The sequence below is a fragment of the Syngnathus acus genome, chromosome 3 (genome assembly GCF_901709675.1).
Source record: "Syngnathus acus chromosome 3, fSynAcu1.2, whole genome shotgun sequence".
In the NCBI taxonomy this organism is placed as follows: domain Eukaryota; kingdom Metazoa; phylum Chordata; class Actinopteri; order Syngnathiformes; family Syngnathidae; genus Syngnathus; species Syngnathus acus.
In genome coordinates, this window is record NC_051089.1 from 18,742,872 (window position 1) to 18,761,222 (window position 18,351).

The following is an 18,351-nucleotide window of genomic DNA, read 5'->3' on the forward strand; positions in this document are numbered from 1 at the left end:
TTATGATACAAATAGATACTATTTTATATTTGATGACTTTAGTAACATGCAAACTTGACTATTTTGTTGCATGTAAATTTTCTGTATATTGTAATTTTTCTGGAAACCAACCTTTAAGTCAGTCTGGGTTTCTGCAAGTAGATTCTCTGCACCCTCAGTGAAATTACACTGAAGCACAAATTTGTTAGATTCTCGAGGCATGTCAGTGTCATCACTATTGGCATCATATGTCCCATTCGGCACTGCAGCATTTAAAAGGTCAAGATCCAAGCGCAGCATGCCTTCAGATGACAACTCTGCAACCTTAAAGGGGAAAGGAATATCATGATCATATAGCTTTAAAGTAAATCTGATGATGCTATGCATTATAGCATCAACAACATTAACATCAACAACCGATGACTCTGATTGCATGCAGACAAAATCATTATTTTAACAAAGCACCATTTCAACACGGCCTCATTTTCTATTCGGTGTCAAATGCTTTAAAATGCTTCCCTTGGAAATTAGTGTGGCTGCCGCAATAGAAAAGCTTGATTCTTGACTTACACTTCCATTTGGTTAACCCATGTTGAAATTACTGGTGTATAGATTCTGTAAAAAACGGGAAGAAATTTGAGGTAAGACCACACCCCTATGCCATTGACCAACCGGGTGAGGTCCTGAGGGAGAACGATGGTTTTATATAAACAGTGGCCCAATGGCCCAGAGCCGAATTATGGGTATCGAATAATGTACTATTTTTGGCACACACCGATTTGAACTGCATAGAACAGATTGTTAGAATAGGCCTCTTTGGCACAGGCGATTAGATTGGAAGCTTGAGCTATGCCGTTATCTTGCTGTGAGCCTTCTCTTGCTTTCACTGGTCTTCCCTTCTCTATGATACACTTTGCACATACGTAGGAATTGATTTTAGTTAAGACTGAGAGGTCACACATCATGACACAGGCTAGGCAGAGTCGCCCCTTTACAGGAAGGCGACAGTCAAGTTTTACAAACGTGAGCTGTTTTAGTGTTAAACACACAATCACAAAACCTAGCGGAGCTCCTGACGGCCGTGCAATAATGGAAGTTAGAGAGACATGAGACCACAATACCTGTCACTACAGACAATGAATGCCAGGAACTTCATCAACAAAGTAAAAGGAGGAGGACTGGATTCTCAGATTGGTTGTTTTGCACAGACAATAAATTAGACCTTAGAGTCAGACAATCAAGTGTCCAGAATTTTGGAAAAAGTCATAAATATAATTTTTTTTTACAGAGGCACCACAGCTGCCCATATCTTGAAGAGCAAGCATGAAATGCTTAATATTCCAAAAAATGCACTCGTTCAAGATGTTTCCACCTGCTGGAATTCCAGCTATGACATGATAAAACAATATCTTGAACAGCAAGCATCATTAACCAAAAGAAAAAATAAATAGACATCCACAGTCTTAATGATTTTGAAATATAGCAGAAAAAATTGAATTGGCGACAATCTCTCGAGCAGCATCACGCTGAGCACGGGGCCCCCCAAGGCTGCGTGCTCAATCCGCTGCTCTTCACCCTGCTGATGCATGACTGCACTGCAACCAACAGCAACAACCGCATAGTGAAATTTGCTGACGACACGACTCTGGTGGGTGGCGACGAGACTCAATACAGGTTGGAGGTCGACCTTCTGCCCACGTGGTGCAGGGACAACCACCTCCTGCTGAACGTCAGCAAGACCAATGAGATTGTTGTTGACTTCCGGAAGGGTCACACCCAACACCTGCCACTGACCATCGACGGTGCTGTGGTGGAGAGAGTGAGCAGCACCAGATTCCAGGGGGTGCACATCAGTGAAGATCTCTCCTGGACCACCAACACTGCACTCCCGCACTACCAGACTCACCAACAGCTTCATACTCCAGGCTGTTAGGATCCTGAACTCTTTCCTCCCTCTCCCCTCTCCACCCTCGGCTGCATAACGTCCTGGCCTTTTGGGCCACGATGGCTGCCTTGCACTTCTCCACTTGCACTACTCCTCCTGTACTTTTGCGCTATTATACTGACTGTCTGCTGGATGCACAATTGCTCCATTTCAACCAAGTTGCTCTTATTTATTCATTGCTCTTATTTATTCATTGTATGTGCCTTCTTATTTTTACTTTTTGTATTGTTTACTTGAATATTTTGTTTGTCTGTGGACCAATTGGGTGTAATATGTCTTGTCACCGTGGGTTAGTAGGAAACGCAATTTCAATCTCTTTGTATGTCTTGACGTGAAGAATAAAGCAGACTTTGACTTTGATACAGAAAATAATGTATAAAAAATATTGAGGTAGTGGAGAACTACAAATTCCTGGGTGTTCGCCTTATCAACAAACTGGACTGAACTTGATCACACCCACACCCTGTACAAGAAGGGCCAGAGTCGCCTCCACCTGGTGAGGAGACTGAGGTCCTTCGGTGTGTGCAGGGCTCTCCTCAGGACCTTCTATGACTCTGTGGTGGCCTCAGCCTCTACGCTGTGGTCTGCTGGGGTGGGGGCAGTACGGACCGGGACATGGGGAGACTAAATAAGATGGTCAGGAGAGCGAGCTCTGTCCTGGGCTGTCCCCTGGACTCCATTGAGGTTGCGGGTGAGAGGAGGACGTTAATTAAGCTGAAATCCATCATGGACAACACCTCTCACCCCCTCCATGACATTGTGCGGTCCCTGAGTAGCTCCTTTAGCAGCAGACTATTACACCCACAGTGTAGGAAGGAACGATTTCGCAGGTCCTTCATTCCCTCTGCTGTCAGACTCTACAACATGCGTGGCACCTGATAAAATTGTGTTTCGTCTCTACTAGCGGCACTTGTCTTTGTCCTTGTCTGTTTTTTATCCTTTTTTGAAATTTTGGCAGTTATATTCTTGCACTCGTATGCGCTGCTGTGACAAGTAAATTTCCCCGCTGTGGGATGAATAAAGGTCTATCATCATCATCATAAATATGATACGTGTGTGTGTGTAACATATGTAGATGTAGCTCAAGTACTGTAATGTAATGTACTGTAAATATGTTTTTAGAACTCTTATTATTATAACAACTTTTTTATAACAAGGTAAAAGTGTACATACTGTATATATGTTTTTAGAACTCTTATTATTATAACATTTTTTACAACAAGGTACAATACTGTAAATATGTTTTTAGAACTCTTATTATTATTATTTTATATTTTATAACTTTTTTATAACAAGTGTACGTACTGCAATTGTGTGGGCACTCCCTGCCTTCTGCTGGTGTGTGGGCAACTTTCGTGCCATAATTCCTCAATTTAGAAATTTTTATTTTGGATTTTGGATTTTTCTTTTAATTTGGAAAAAAATCCGCGATGTACTGAAACCGCGATAAATGAACCGCGATATAGCGAGGTATTACTGTAATCCATTCTCAGCCAGCAAGTTTTTACCCTAACGTTGCCTCATTTATACCACAATTGCGAAGCAAAAATATGCAGAGTTGAATATGCACTATAAATTAAATAAGAAACATCATTAAAACAGTAAATTTAAGATCTACATACCTTGATTGATGAGCCGCTGAATCTATTAACGCAGAGGCGGAAAGGAAGGGGGTATCATTAAATCCCTTCTATAAGAATAATCCGGAGGCTGCATTTTGTCAGTGATTTCCTTTCTTTGTTTGGTCCACTGGGACTTGGCTGGTAAGGCCTCGTAACACCCTTAGCAACACTAGCAGTTTTTAGTCCTCAAAATGAATTTATGGTCAATCTTGGCACTTTGAATTCCGATGCCAACTACAAAACACGCATGCCTCTTTCATACTTGTTTATGATTGCCTTTTTCAGCTCTATCATTGTTTGCGCCACTTTCCTCTTCTGCCTTTTTCTTGTGTCTTTCTTAGGACGCATGTTTTTTTTCCTAGTGCAGTGCAGTCTTACAGTGGTCTATAACCCGCCAAATAACAACGGCAACCAACGCCGACTAGCGGCAGGTGGTACAAACTCTTTGTTTATAATAGCTGCGTGACTCGGGTCAGTTTCCGAAGCTTTGTTCGAGAACCGGGACAAAGATGTCCCGACATTTTGCGTTTAAAACCAAATATGTTGAGTTCCAAGGGGATTGATTTCCGGGGTTCCACTGTACCACCCTGATAAGACTTGAAACAAGTTTCTGTTTCTGTGATACACCTCTTGAAAGCCACTTTCCTTCATTCTATAGCCCCAAAACAAGACAGTGTGAGTGAGCTCTAGTTAGCAATCACAAAAATATCTGATGAAGAGATACTTGACATATTGTGATTTTTTTTACACTGAAGGTTTGAAACCCTGCTTTATTTACTGTAGAAGATATATATTCAATATATATTCAATATATATTCAACGACCCCATCATGGAAATTAACACAATACAGGAAGAGGTATTGTGTTATGATCGAAGTAAATTTCAATTTGCTATGAAAATATTAATTTGCATTTTTTCCATTGTTTTTCCGCAGCCTGAGGATGTCACTGAGATCAACTGTCATCTCAGTTCATCTCCAGGGACATCATCCACCTCATCACCTCTGGCTAAGTCTGTAATGACTGAACTGTTGGGTGAACCTCCCAGGGTCAGAGGGAGGTGGTAATCCAATTCTTTTGGACCAAGTCTAAGAATTGGTATTTAAGTAGAGAGCTTCGGAGTGCCTTTCCCTGGAAGCCAAACTTCTTTTTTGTGGAAAGGCAATGAGTCCACACTGCCACATACTGCACAATTAGCAAAGTGCTCCCACTCAATATCAACTATTTGAATGATGCGACTTCCGGTTCATCACATCACAGGACAGGAAAGGAACTTTCCTTGGAAAAATTAGAATTGGAAGAGGCTTCAAAGTATCAACATAATTGTAAAATAATAATAAAATTTTGCATTTTCATGTAATGAAATCTACTGAAAATATAAAAAACATAGTCCCTTAGAAAAGCTAAATTGATTAAAAAAGGAGTCAGGGTTCCTACAAGTTTCTTCAATTTCAATGTAAGACGTTTTATGACCCACTTTAGATCATTACAAAAAGTTAATACCAATTTCTATCTCTCTATCTCTCTCTATCTATCAATCCAACTATCTATCTCTCTCTCTCTCGCTCTCTTCTTTCTCTCTCTCTCTCTCTCTCTCTCCCTCTCTCTCTCTCTCTTTGCAGGTTTGCAGACTACATACATTCATGTAACGGTTTAGTATATCCAAACGCTCTAAATGTTTCAAATTTTCTAAACCATTGCGGCCCGCAAGTTAAAAGTTTGCCCACCACTGTCTTAGAGTACTAAAATACCGGAAATGGACTAAGGATTTAGTTTGGGCACATCATCAATATATATATATATATATATATATATATATATATATATATATATATATATATATATACGTATATAACCCACAACATGTAAAACACATTAATGACAATGTCAAACTACACGAATGTAGCCCGATAATGAGCTGACAGACGTGTCGCAGACAAATGTAGTGTGTTGTGGCCGATTTTGAGTTGTCTTGATGTGTCACAATCTGTGTAGTGTGACATAATCCACAATTGGACGGCTGGCGTCTAGGATAGTTCACGACCACGCCGACGAAAGTCTGGCATGTAAGAATCTTTGGTCGTCATGCCACATAGTAGTGCTTTGAGTGGTTCTTGGGCATTGACCAATAGGAATACAGTGCGCTCCTATTTATGGTCCGAGATTGAACATATCGTACACAAACAGACAAAATGGCATAAAAAAAGAACGGACAGTTGTTCTCTGATGGGCCATGATATGGAGGAAAGATTTGTGGAGCTGTGGCTGTAATGTCCTCAGCTCGTAGCTGCTTAGGGTCATTAAAAAAAATGTGATGCCTGAAGTTTTTTCAGGAGAATAGACAGCCTGCATTGCCTTATGTTTGGATACGGGTTGAATCTGTAGAAGTCGTTTCACTGTGATTAGTACCCTCTATTGGTGAAAGTAAGAAACCGACAGACTATTTCTCTCGCTCTCTCTCTCTCTCTCTCTCTCTCTCTCTCTCTCTCTCTCTCTCTCTCAAAGTACCTTGAATTGCCTTGTGTATGAATCGTGCTCTTTAAATAAACTTGCCTTGTCTTGCTATTAGGGACATTTCTCATAAATGTACACTCAGTCACATTATACCTCTTTCATATGAATCCTGGTTGGTGGGCGTCGGTTACGGTTCCCTTTGGGTCTTGTTCGAGTTAAATGCTGTAAATTACTGTTTTCATCCATCTTAACCTGTCGGGAAAAATATAGTCAGTGTAAAGCTTTCCCAGTGTATGGTTGTAGATAAGGCACATTATTGTTTAGAGGGTTATTCATTTATAGCAGGAGTCTCAAACTCATGGCCTTTGGCATTTTGTGGTCAAAGTTTGTTCGTGTAGCTCCCAATTTTGTCAGTTGTTGCCCTGGGCATTTTGTGTGAGTGTGTTTGGGTGTTTTTCTTTGTTAGTTTTTAATCACTTATGGGCAGTGTTGTACCTGAACCTGTTCAATGAAAGAAAGCTCATGAACTTGTTCATAATTTGGACAAAGGTGAACTAAATGCAGCGCATTTTTGCTTTGTGAACGTTTTTGCGAATGCGCTCATTCTGGGGACAATGAACGGTTTTGAACGGCAGTTCACTTTCGTTCAAAGATGTCAAGTTCTTCTTAGACTTAAAAATAAAACCTTGCTAAACACACTGTAAACAAGGCTTATATAGGCGGGAGAAAAAGGATTTCGCAACCCTGCTTACAAACAATCGCATCTTCAAAATGCAATGAAAGTGAAATAACAGATGCTCCAGTCGATGAAAATGTCGCGCGACGGGCATCCTTAGTCCCCACTCGCCCTTTCTCGTCAAACGGCAACAATAATGTATGTGAGAGCATTCAGGAATTTTAGAAGTTGTATTGTTCAACGGCATTGAACCACGAATTACTCTTAATGATTGTTTTTTGTTGTTTTAGTAATTTATTTGGGCTTTGCACCCTTTGCACTTTTATGTTCCAAATTAGAAACGTTTTCTGGTTCTTTGAGTAAACAAGTTAAGAAATAATGCAGTCACTATAAATTAAAAGTTAGTAAAAGCAAATATGTTACCTTTAAATGTTTTGCCCTTTATTTGTACATCCTTTGTTTCCTACAGCAAATTGTGTTTGCACCTTCTGGACCACAGTCATGTTTTTGTTCTGTCATTCAAGACAATTCAAGCAATTTTCTCTTGTATTTAAGATTCCAAGGTGATAGCAGCACCTGGATACTAGTGTGAATGGAATGGGTGAAAATGCAAATATGTCAGAGGGTCGCATATTTTTATTGGGGGGGAAGAAAAGAACTATGATCTCTTTCATTTTTAGAATGATGAATTTAGTTAATACATTTTCAATAATGAATTATGAACTGAGCTAGTTCATTTTAAAAGTTGTGAACTGAACTTTTGCAACACTGCTTATGGGCTACGATAGCGCATACTCATGACAGCATTTCGCAAAACTTAATTATGATGTGACGCCAAGTGGAATAAAACGATATCCTGTCACCCAGTTCCAGTCATGTTTTTTAACCTGCTGTTAAAAGAAAGGTTGGCAATAAGCCTGTGGGCCATTTGGATATTAGGAGTAGGATATTTTGTGGTCATATACTTTCTATACTATTGTTACGTCTAACTATTACTTTATAAAATTTGAAGTATTGGCTCATTGTCAACGTTCATTGTCATGAATGCAGACAAATCTATAGCAGCTGTAATAATAATTTGTCACCCAGTATTGCTCTATTGAGTTACTGCTTCTGGCAACTGGTTCATTTCCCTCATAATGGTTTGATTGATAATCTCATAAATGATTTCAATGCTGTTGTTAAACGCCTTCGATGTAGCACCTTTACGACTTAAAACTTGACGAGGAGGCTTGTAACAGATGAAACTCGCACACAAACAATTATGCAGAAATCTTGAGCGCAAATGGCGTGCAACTAAACTTGAGGTCTTCCGTCTGCCATGATGTGACAGAAAAACAAGGAAGCGCTCATATTAGCAAAACCAATTATTTCTCTAGAATTATCGGTCTAAAAAAAACAACCCTATATACTCATTTGATTCTGTGGCAAAGCTAACAACAGCAGCCGACCTTCAATAGCTCGGCCAACAATTTCATGCAATTATTTACATAGAAGGTTCAGTTCATTAGGGATGAGATTACGGACACCGCTCCTAAAACCCAGTCAAAACTTGCGATTACTGAAGTTAATATTAATAAGGCTGACAATCATCTGATAACCCTCTCCCATTTTAAAAAAGGTGTCCCTTGAAAGCCTTACACAACTAGTTAGTGCGGCAAAACAGACAACTTGCTTACTCGACCCGTTAAAGAGGGCCCTAAGAACTATTTCAGATCTTAGGACCCTCAACCTTGAATATCATTAATTTATCACTCTCCTTTGGCCATGTGCCAACAGCTTTTAAAACCACAATTATTCGTCTACTAGTCGGTTTCATATTTACCGTTCATTGCGAAAATTCTTGAAAAGGTCGTAGCGCAACAACTCAATGATTATATGGTTGCTAACAATCAATTTTAACCTTTCAGTCGGGTTTCAGAGCTGACCACTCTACTGAGACAACCCTTCCTAAAGTGAGACAACCCTTACTAAAGTGACTAAGGATCTTCTCCTCGGTTTGCACTCCGACACCTTTGACACTGTCTATAACAACATATTATTAGATCATCTTGAAATGTGAGTATTTCGGGCTCAGCACTTTCCTGGTTTAGTTCTTACCTCTGAAAGAGGAACCACCGTGTAGTTCATCGGAACGCGACTTTTGAGCTTAGTAATATTACATGTGGTGTCCTACAGGGATGGTACTTGGACCTATATTGTTCAGCATTTACATGCTTCCGTTTGGTGACATTATATGGAAATATAACATTAGTTTTCATTGTTATGCCATACCTTTGGAAATGACAAATCCGCGGGATTGCCGTGATTTTGAGGCATGTCTTGCTGAGATTAAAAAATGGATTTCCTCTCAATTTCTTACTTTTAAACACAGGTAAAACTGAGATGTTGATAATTGGCCCTGCTCTTCATCGGCACCTATTTAAGCACACCATTGTCAGTCTTGATAAATGGACTATATCTTGCCACTCACACTAGTGTATGTCTGGGTGAATGTTTAGCGGTGGTTGAATGCGCAAACTGTCAGCCTGCGCCAGGGTTGCTGTAGCTACTTTCGTAGTTTACCACCACCAGAGTGTGAATGTTTGAGCGTATGGATAATGCATCTACTCTGAGTGCTTGGAGTATAGGCTTCTATAGAAAAGTGCAATATAAATCCAGTGCATTATTATTACAGTGATCCCTCGCCACTTCGCTATTCATCTTTCGCGAATGCGCCGATTGGCACATGCAGTTCCGTATTGGCGACGCGCGCCCCCAAAGTCTAGCACGGAGGGCACGTCAGCCGGCCAGCAGGGCGAGAGCGGAAGACGTGACACAGCCGCGCATGAAGGAAAAATGCACTGCCGTGCAGAAAGAGTCAGGACAGCACAAATAAGCGCTCATGCCTCTGAGCAATATCCTTCACTGAGGAAAAGCACTGCCGTCCAGGAGTACAAATAATAACTCTGAGCAATGTGTGTCACTGCAGACGTGACTGAGTTCAAACGCAGGAGGCAGCAGCCGGCCACGCGCACCAACCATCATCGTGACAATATCATGTGTTTGTTCTTTTATTTACTGTAGAGGTATAATATATAGGGCGGCACGGTGAGCACTGGTTAGCACGTTCGCCTCACAGTTAGGAAGGTGCAGGTTCAATTCCACTTTCGGCCTTCCCTGTGTGGAGTTTGCATGTTCTCCCCGTGCCCGTGTGGGTTTTCTACGGGCACTCCGGTTTCCTCTCACATCCCAAAACCAGTAGGCTGATTGAGCACTCCAAATTGCCCCTAGGTGCGGCTGGTTGTTCATCTCTGTGTGCCCTGCGATTGGCTGGCAACCGGTTCAGGGTGTCCCCCGCCTGCTGGCTGATGACTGCTGGGATAGGCTCCACCACGCCTGCGCCCCCGTGGTGACAAGCGGTATAGAAAATGGACGGCTGGATGGATGGTACAAAATATGCACAGAACAGTGTGGGAATGGTTATTAAGGGAATAAGAAAGGCGTATGTAGCGCAAAAGTTTTGGGGAGGGTTTAAAAAGCTTTAATATTGTGTACTGGACCACAATGCAACAGGAGATTCATGCTCAATCGTAACACTTTGGTTTCGTTATGCATGGTGTCCCCCGAGTTAGGGTAATGTTATATTTCCGAAGGCGGACACTTTGCATTGCTTGGCAAGGTAAACCACACTTTTAAGTGACTTACAATACACCCATGCCCTCCTGCGGCAATCAAGAAACACTATGTGTTGGAAATTTCAATGCATTGGTATTTAAATTTCTAAATTATGCATATACCATATCTACTTGGCAGATTTTCGTTTTTCGTGGGTGGTTTTGGAACACATCTCCCGCAAAAGACAGGGGATCACTGTATTATTATTATTACCCAAATTAATTCTGTTATAAATCTCGGTGTTACATTTGACCCTACTCTCTTCTTTCAAAAAACAAATTAAGAACATTACTAGAACTGCGTTTTTTCACATCCACAATATTGCTAAACTCTGTCCCGCTCAACATGTGATGCAGTTTGTTACGTCGCGCCTCAATTATTGTAATGTAGTGTTCTCTGGTCTTTCCTTTCCTAGTATTACAAAATGTATAGTTAATACAACATGCTGCAGCTAGACTCCTCACAAGGACGAGAAAGTTTGATTATATTACCCTGATACTAGCCAACTTGCATTGGCTCCCGGTCAACTCGAGATGCGACTACATCACACGGTTTAGCGCCTTCTTATCTCGTCGACCTAGGTGTATCATAAATTCTATCCCAAAACCTTCGTTCACAAAAGGCTGGTCTTGTAATAACCCCAAGAGCCAAAAAGAAGTCCGTATGTTTGAGGCCATTCTCTATTTGGGCTCCAGAGCTCTGGAATTCCCTACCCACAGATATCAGAGCTGCTACCTCAGTAGAAGCATTGAGGACACGATTAAAGACTTATTTTTATGCTCTTGCCTTTAGTTAAACTATGCTGGCCGATTTGACTGCTGTTTTTACTGTCTCTCCTACCCCCTCCAAAGGCAAGGTGACAACCATACTGAAAGTTGCTCTCTGGATTCTACACCAACTGGTCAGGACAAGAACTGAGGCGGACCATCTCCTCGCAGGCGCTGCCACGATGACTGAGGGTGTTCCTGAAGAGCCTCATCTGATTTGATGGATATCTACACGACTTTATTTCAGATTATTTCATATTATATTGCATGTTGAATGTTGCCCACTCCGTATCCATTGCGGCCTGGTCATCCTGGAAGGGGCCTCCTCCGATCTGCGATTCTTTCTCAAAGTTTCTCATTTTCACCAGTCCGGGTTTTATGTTTTTCCTTGCCCTCCTGGGGGTTATGATTAGGCAATGTAGAGAATATTTGTCAACTGTGGGCATGTGAAGCCCTTTGAGATGTTTCTGTGATTAAGGGCTTTATAAATAACTTGACTTAACAATTTCAAGAAAAAGGAATGTTGTTTTTTGTTTAGTACAGGTCATACAGAATGTTGCAGTGATCAACAAATCAGACGTCATTACTCAACTAGACATTGAGGGGCATATGCAAATTACCGAGGAAATGAGAAAGACCTTAATTTAATGGATGTGTTATGTCACAGAGGAAGTGGCCACGAGAGCCATTTTTCATCACTTAAAATACATTCACATACAAATGACAGCACAAATCTCAAGTTATTTTACCATTACAGTATGTCTGCAAGATTGTAAGCATTGAAATCCAGCAATTTGTTGTAAAGGGAGAAATATCTCTCGCTATCTCCAGTGACCCACACATGAGTTGAGTTTGAGACCCCTTATCAAAAGGAAAACACATTTTATAGTAATTTTACAATACCTCATCCAGCACTTTGTTCTTTGCTCGGTTGATCCCATCATTTAGGGCTTGAATCCAAGCCTCTTTTTCCTCTTCAGTCTGTACTTGGAATTTAATATTACGGATCTGTTAATAGTATTAAGAAAGTGGGGTTTAGAGAAATCAATTATAAATTTTTTTTGCAGATATGAAATTTTTCTTTTTGGTTTATAAAGCCTGTAGTCAAGCAGTGACAGAGCCAGGATTTTATCAATGGGGTGGCAAAGGCAGAAGCTGGGGAGGCCGGGTGGGGTGGGGGGTTGTTAGTCGTAACTGTACAAAAATATGACAAAAGCACATTTTACAAAATGTGTATATTTTACAAAGTATACATGCTGTACACTATTCAATATACAAGAGTTTAATATACATTGATACATTCTGCACAAACAAAATAACTTCACGTTACCACCTTGCTCACAATAAACAGAAGCATTAAGAAAACCAAAATTTTGCTGTTTAATGAAGTCTTCCATATCCACTCTTTGAATGCCAAGCGTTTTCAGAAAAAAATAACCCCTAAAATCCCAGCCGATTTTGAGCATTTTCACTCATTTTGTAAGGCCTACAGAATATTGTGCGCTCTGGCTAGTATATACGTATACACAGGTGGTACCAAATGAAAGATTGGACCCTCTTCTTCAATTAGACAAGAAAGTATGTTTCTAACTTATACAGTCCTTTAGTTATCACCATTTGAAAATAGCTTGGTTTCACTCGATAAACTCGTTAGCATGTTATTTATGCTATAGTTATTGAATAACTCAATATGTTACGTCAGGCACGTTCTCAGTTTCTTGTTTGTGTTTACGTAACGTTAGCATATCGTACCTTCAGCCTGTTGTTTACTATTTTTTTATTTTAAATTGCCTTATTTTAAATTGATGACATGTCTGTTCCCATTGGTCTCCTACTGGCCAATAGTGTGCTGTAAAGTAATATGGGCGGACAAAGCCCCGTGCTCCAAGTGACGCCGCAAAAAGCCTCAACGCACCGAATATATCTGCAATATTTGTAAGGGATCAGGCAGTACAGCCAAATGCAGAGCGACACAGACTTTATTGTGAGAAGGGAAGGGAACGGTGGAGCGCTGGAGCGGCGATCAGACTGGGGGGTTGGCTTCACTGGATGGTGGCTGGTTGATGAACCTGGCGGAGTGACATTCAGATGCGTTCCTCACCGGAGCTGGCTGGCTGCGGGCTGGGAACCACCTGGTGGAACAATCAGTAAGACGAGCGGGCGATTGATGCAGACGGATCAACAAACGTGCCAGGTTGGCAATGGGAGTCAGATGGACAAGGGCTAGTGAGCTAACGAGTGGCATCACGAGACAGACTGACAAGGAAGTGCTTCCTCGCAGTGTTAATAGCCCAGATAACGAGCCGGCGACAGGTGTGAGTGATTCAGCTGATTGGAGGGGGCGTGGCCAAGTGGCAGGTGCCGCAGGCACGTGACAGAATACCCCCCCTCAAGGGACGGCTTCTGACGTCCCCAACAACCACCCCAACACCGGACGGGCGGGTGGGATCAATACTCCGCCGAGGCGTCTAACTCCTCGATGTCGGAAGCTGGTGCAGAAGGCGCAGGAGCTGGGGTTTCAGGAGCGGATGATTCAGATGCCAGTGGGAGGTGCTGTACATGACCGTCCGTCACGGTCCTCCTGGATCCTCTTGGATGACCTCGCCGAAAAGCAGGCTGGTCCGGATGACGGTGGTGAAACTCCGCGATGAGTGTCAGGTCGAGAATCCAACAGCTCAGTAGATGGGGAAACGCCCGCCCGCATATTTACTCCCGGAAGCAGTGTCAGAAAGCTCAGTGCACACTCACAAGTGCGTGTACATACTCAGTAGTACGGAGCCGGCGCACTCCGCACTCTATTTCTATCAGTGCCGAATTTCAAGTGTGGGCTGTGACGTCAGCATTCTCGTAAAACGCGCACTGAGCTTTCGGATGCAGTTTTACGCTAAAGCCACCCACAAACCTTCCGCTGGAATCCTTCCATTAAATGAGTGGCCCAAGGAAAAGAAAGGCAGACACTGAGTGCCGAGTGTTTAAAAAAGAGTGGACAATTTGGCTCGACCGACGTGTATGAGTAGACGTTCAGCCACGTGAACATCAACAAAGCCCCGTCACAGAGCACTGGCAAGGGTTGGAGCAGCCCAGACGGAGGACGGTTTGATGACTTGTAGCGGTTACAGGAAGGCCCGGACGTAATCGCGGGTGTCCTCCCTCCTGGTAGGCCACCAAAAGCGCTGGGCCACCACATACCTCATGCGGGCAGCCCCGGGATGACAGGCGAGACGGGAGTTATGGGCCCATCGCAAGGCCGACATCTGAAGGTCCTCTGGAACAAATAAGAAACTCTCCGAGCAGTTGCTGGAGCCGGGTTGGTCTCATGTGACTGCCCTCACCTGGCGGTCAATGACCCACGAGACCGCAGCGACCCGGACTGAACTTGGAAGGATAGTGGGAGCCGGCCCCTGCTCCTCCTCCCCACCAGGGAATACTCGCGACAGTGTGTCTACCTTGGCGTTGCGGGAAGCCGGTCTGTTTGAAAGCATGAAATTAAACAGGTTGAAGAAGAGAGACCACCGAGCTTGCCGTTCATTTAGACTTTTAGCCGTTTTCAGGTATTCCAGGTTTCGGTGGGCCATTCAGACAACGAACAGGATGGTGGCGCCTTCCAGCCGATGTCTCCACCCCTCCAAGGCCAGCTTCACTGCGAGGAGTTCCCGGTTGCCGATGTCATAATTCCGTTCTGCGGACGACAGGCGGCGAGAGAAGGCGCACGGGTGGAGTCGGTTGTCCTGGCTTCTCCGCTGTGATAGAACCGCCCCGACTCCCACATTTGAGGCATCCACCTTGACCACGAACTGCCTTTCGGGGTCAGGCATTCGGAGGACAGGAGCGGATGCAAATCTCTTTTTCAGTTTGCGGAAGGCTTGTTCTGGCTGCTCTGTCCACTTGTACGGGGAGGCCGGCTGGTAAGGGCAGTGAGGGGAGCGGTCACCGTGCTGTAACCGCGAATAAAGCGGCGATAAAAGTTTGCAAAGCCCAAGAATTGCTGCAGCCGCTTGCGCGTTTCAAGAACGGGCCATGACGTGACCGCCCTCAACTTTTCGGGATCCATTTCTATGAACCCCTACCGTACCACGTACCCGAGGAATTTGACTGACAGAGCGTGGAATTCGCATTTCTCTGCTTTCACATACAGCGAATTTTCAAGGAGACGGCGCAGCACCACCCGGACGTGTCTGATGTGTTCAGGGAGCGAGTGAGAGAAAATGAGCATGTCATCTAAATACACGAACACGTATTTGTTCAGCATGTCTCTGAGTACATCATTGACCAGTGCCTGGAAAACTGCGGGGGCGTTGGTGAGTCCAAACGGGACCACCAAGTATTCATAGTGCCCGCTCGGAGTGTTGAAAGCCGTCTTTCACTCGTACCCCTCCCGAATGCACACCAGGTGGTAAGCGTTATGGAGATCCAACTTCGTAAAGATGGTGGCTCCCTGGAGACTCTCGAAGGCGGAAGAAAGGAGAAGTAGCGGGTAGCGGTTCTTGACTGTGATTTTGTTTATTCCCCGGTAGTCAATGCACGGGCGGAGAGTGCCATCCTTCTTCCCCACGAAGAAGAAACCGGCTCCCTGGCCGAATGATATCGGAAGCAAGATGGCCTTGTGCTCGGGAGCAGACAGGGAGTAAATGCAGCCCTTGGGAGGCGAGGTGCCGGCTAACAGGTCGATGGCGAAATCGTCGGGCCGGTGTGGGGGAAGAGAGTGTTAGGAAAATGTATATATATATGTTATCATGCGTTCTCTAATCAATGCTTTACCGCAATATTACTGCAATATATGCTTGCTGTTTTGCCTTGCTGTTTTTATGATGTACCACAGAAGAGAAAAGGTACGGCTGGGCCAGGAGAGAGGTTACAGCTGGGTCAGACAGGACGCAGCTGATAACTCAGCAAAAAGAAGACATCTACCGAGACAGTTCCTTCTTAACAAAGACCGCTTTGTTAGACAACATGCCTCATTGCTGTCTTGCACTTCAGATGAACCTACAAGTGACCATCAAAGTCTGGGTTTTCCAAGCTATCTTGATCGTTAGATTATGTTTGTGCGTATCCAGTAATTAATAACCTAGCTTGTCTCATCCTACACAAGGTCGTAAAACCTCCCTTGCTAGAGCTCAAGGACTTTCTCTTCTCAACTCAAACTCCTTTTTCTCACGTTCTTATTATTTTGCTTACGAGGCAAAGCCCACGTGCTCCCCCCCTTCCTTTAGGGGCTTTCGTCTCATAATTGTGGGCAGGGCAAATCCAAATAAAAAGAGCGGGAGTGTACACAGATATTTAGTGTTGTGAGATTGTTGTAAACTATCTGTACTGCACTCCTCGCGAGAAAAGACTTGATATTCTGTCTCACTTGTGGTTTGTTTGCTGATGCTCTTCTCTTAATAGTTGTTCAGTCAGCGATTTAAACCTGACAGAGAGGTAGCCTTGGCCTTAGTGAAAACCTCGAGTTCATGATATTGTGCAGGTACATTGGAGATGTCTGGGGTTGAGCTGGGGGTGGATCTCCCGAGCGGGCTGGTTGCTGCCTTCAGGCACTGACGGTGGCAGCGTTCGCTCCATTGCCGCACGGCCCCCACCTTCCAGTCCAGAACGAGATTGTGCTACCGCAGCCAGGGGTGCCCCAGGATGAGCCGCCGATCTGGGAGGGGCAGGAGGTAAAATTGAATGACTTCGCGGTGATTGCCATAAAGTAGTAGCCTGACCAGTTCTGTGATGGATGTCACCTCGCCGATTAGCTGACCATCAATGGTGCGGGCTGGGATGGAGGTGCTCAGAGGTAGGAATTCAATGTCCCACTGATGGGCCAGACCAATGTCCATGATGTTGCCCTCCGCCGCGGAGTCCACCAAGGTTGCCACGTTCCAGTCGCCCGCTGCAAGCTGAACCCGAGCCTGCAGTGTGAATGCGCTGGGGATGGGGGAGCTGGTGCCGGTCGAGCTCACGCGAATCCCCCGACGCCGCGTGAGCTCTGGTCTTTTAACGGGCAATTTGCTGCCCGATGACCTCCTTCTCCACAGTATAGATACAAGTTTTGTGTGAGGCATCGACGGCGCTCCTCTAAAGGAAGGCGAGCTTGTCCCAGCTCCATGGGTTCGGCATGCTGCGTGGTCTGCAGGTAGAGGAGGGAGACTACGCGAGTTCAGTAGCGATCTCCGCTCACGCTCGCGCCGCCGGGTTCGGATCCGTCGGTCTACTCGGGCCACCAGGTACATCGCATCCTCAAGGGTCCGAGGGCGCTCATAGACGTGTTCCATTTGCTGCTACCGGCCAATGTCTGGAACTTCAAAGCGTACTCCGCTACTGATTTGCTGCCTTGACGTCCTCGATGGCGTCTTCAGCAGTGGAGCCCAAGTCAAACATGCGTAACAGCTTGTCCGCAAAGGTGTTGAATGAAGCACAAGTAGGAGCCCGCCTCTCATACTCGGCCATTCCCCACAGCCATGCCTCACCCGTGAGGTGGGTCAGGACAAACCCCACCTTGGCCGGTTCGGTCACGAACATGATGCGGCAGTTGGTCACATAGGCCCTGACGTGCTTGGGGTCTCCGTCGAACTTCTCGAGGTTACCGAGTTGGGGTTCCGGGACGTCCACGAGCCCCCTAGCCTCAGTGGCCGGTCGGGGCGTGGGTGTAGCGATGGGCGCAGCAGCGACCGGAGGAGCGTGGCTGGATGTGTTGGTCACCGACAGTGCACAGAGGTCGCCGAGGACTTGTGACACCTCCTGTTGCTGCTGCTCAATTTGCTGGTGCTGTTGTTGCAGCTGTTGCTGCTGTTCTTGACCCACCTCAATCAGAGTCCGGATGTCAGCTGACAGACTGCTGACTCCGGTCTTCGTCTGCTCCAATTGGCACAATGCCGTCTGGTCGCTCTCTGGCTGCATTGTGATGGTCAGTCTGTACTGTAAGGGATCAGGCAGTACAGCCAAATGCAGAGCGACACAGACTTTATTGTGAGAAGGGAAGGGAACGGTGGAGCACTGGAGCGGCGATCGGACTGGGGGGTTGGTTTGACTGGATGATGGCTGGTTGACGAACCTGGCGGAGTGGCGTTCAGATGCGTTCCTCACCGGAGCTGGCTGGCTGTCGGCTGGGAACCACCTGGTGGAACATTCGGCAAGACGCGCGGGCGATCGAGGCAGACGGATCAACGAACGTGCCAGGTTGGCAATGGGAGTCAGATGGACAAGGGCTAGTGAGCTAACGAGTGGCATCACGAGACAGCTGATTGGAGGGGGTGTGGCCGAGTGGCAGGT

The 18,351-nt window shown here is 44.8% G+C and overlaps 1 protein-coding gene across 4 annotated transcripts in view; it reads right to left on the reverse strand.

Annotated features, from left to right (window-relative positions):
• Positions 1–18,351, reverse strand: part of plekho2 (pleckstrin homology domain containing, family O member 2) — a 46,776-nt gene that overhangs the window by 2,444 nt on the left and 25,981 nt on the right. The window contains exons 4-6 of one of the 4 annotated variants that reach the window (XM_037246682.1): positions 12,004–12,108; positions 6,154–6,252; positions 112–303 (exon numbers count right to left, since the gene is read on the reverse strand). In XM_037246682.1, coding sequence (XP_037102577.1) covers positions 112–303; positions 6,154–6,252; positions 12,004–12,108 — 396 coding nt within the window. Of the gene's footprint in view, positions 1–111; positions 304–6,153; positions 6,253–12,003; positions 12,109–14,278; positions 14,569–18,351 lie in introns of those variants that run through there. The other 3 variants (XM_037246684.1, XM_037246683.1, XM_037246685.1) reach the window with 3 other exon arrangements.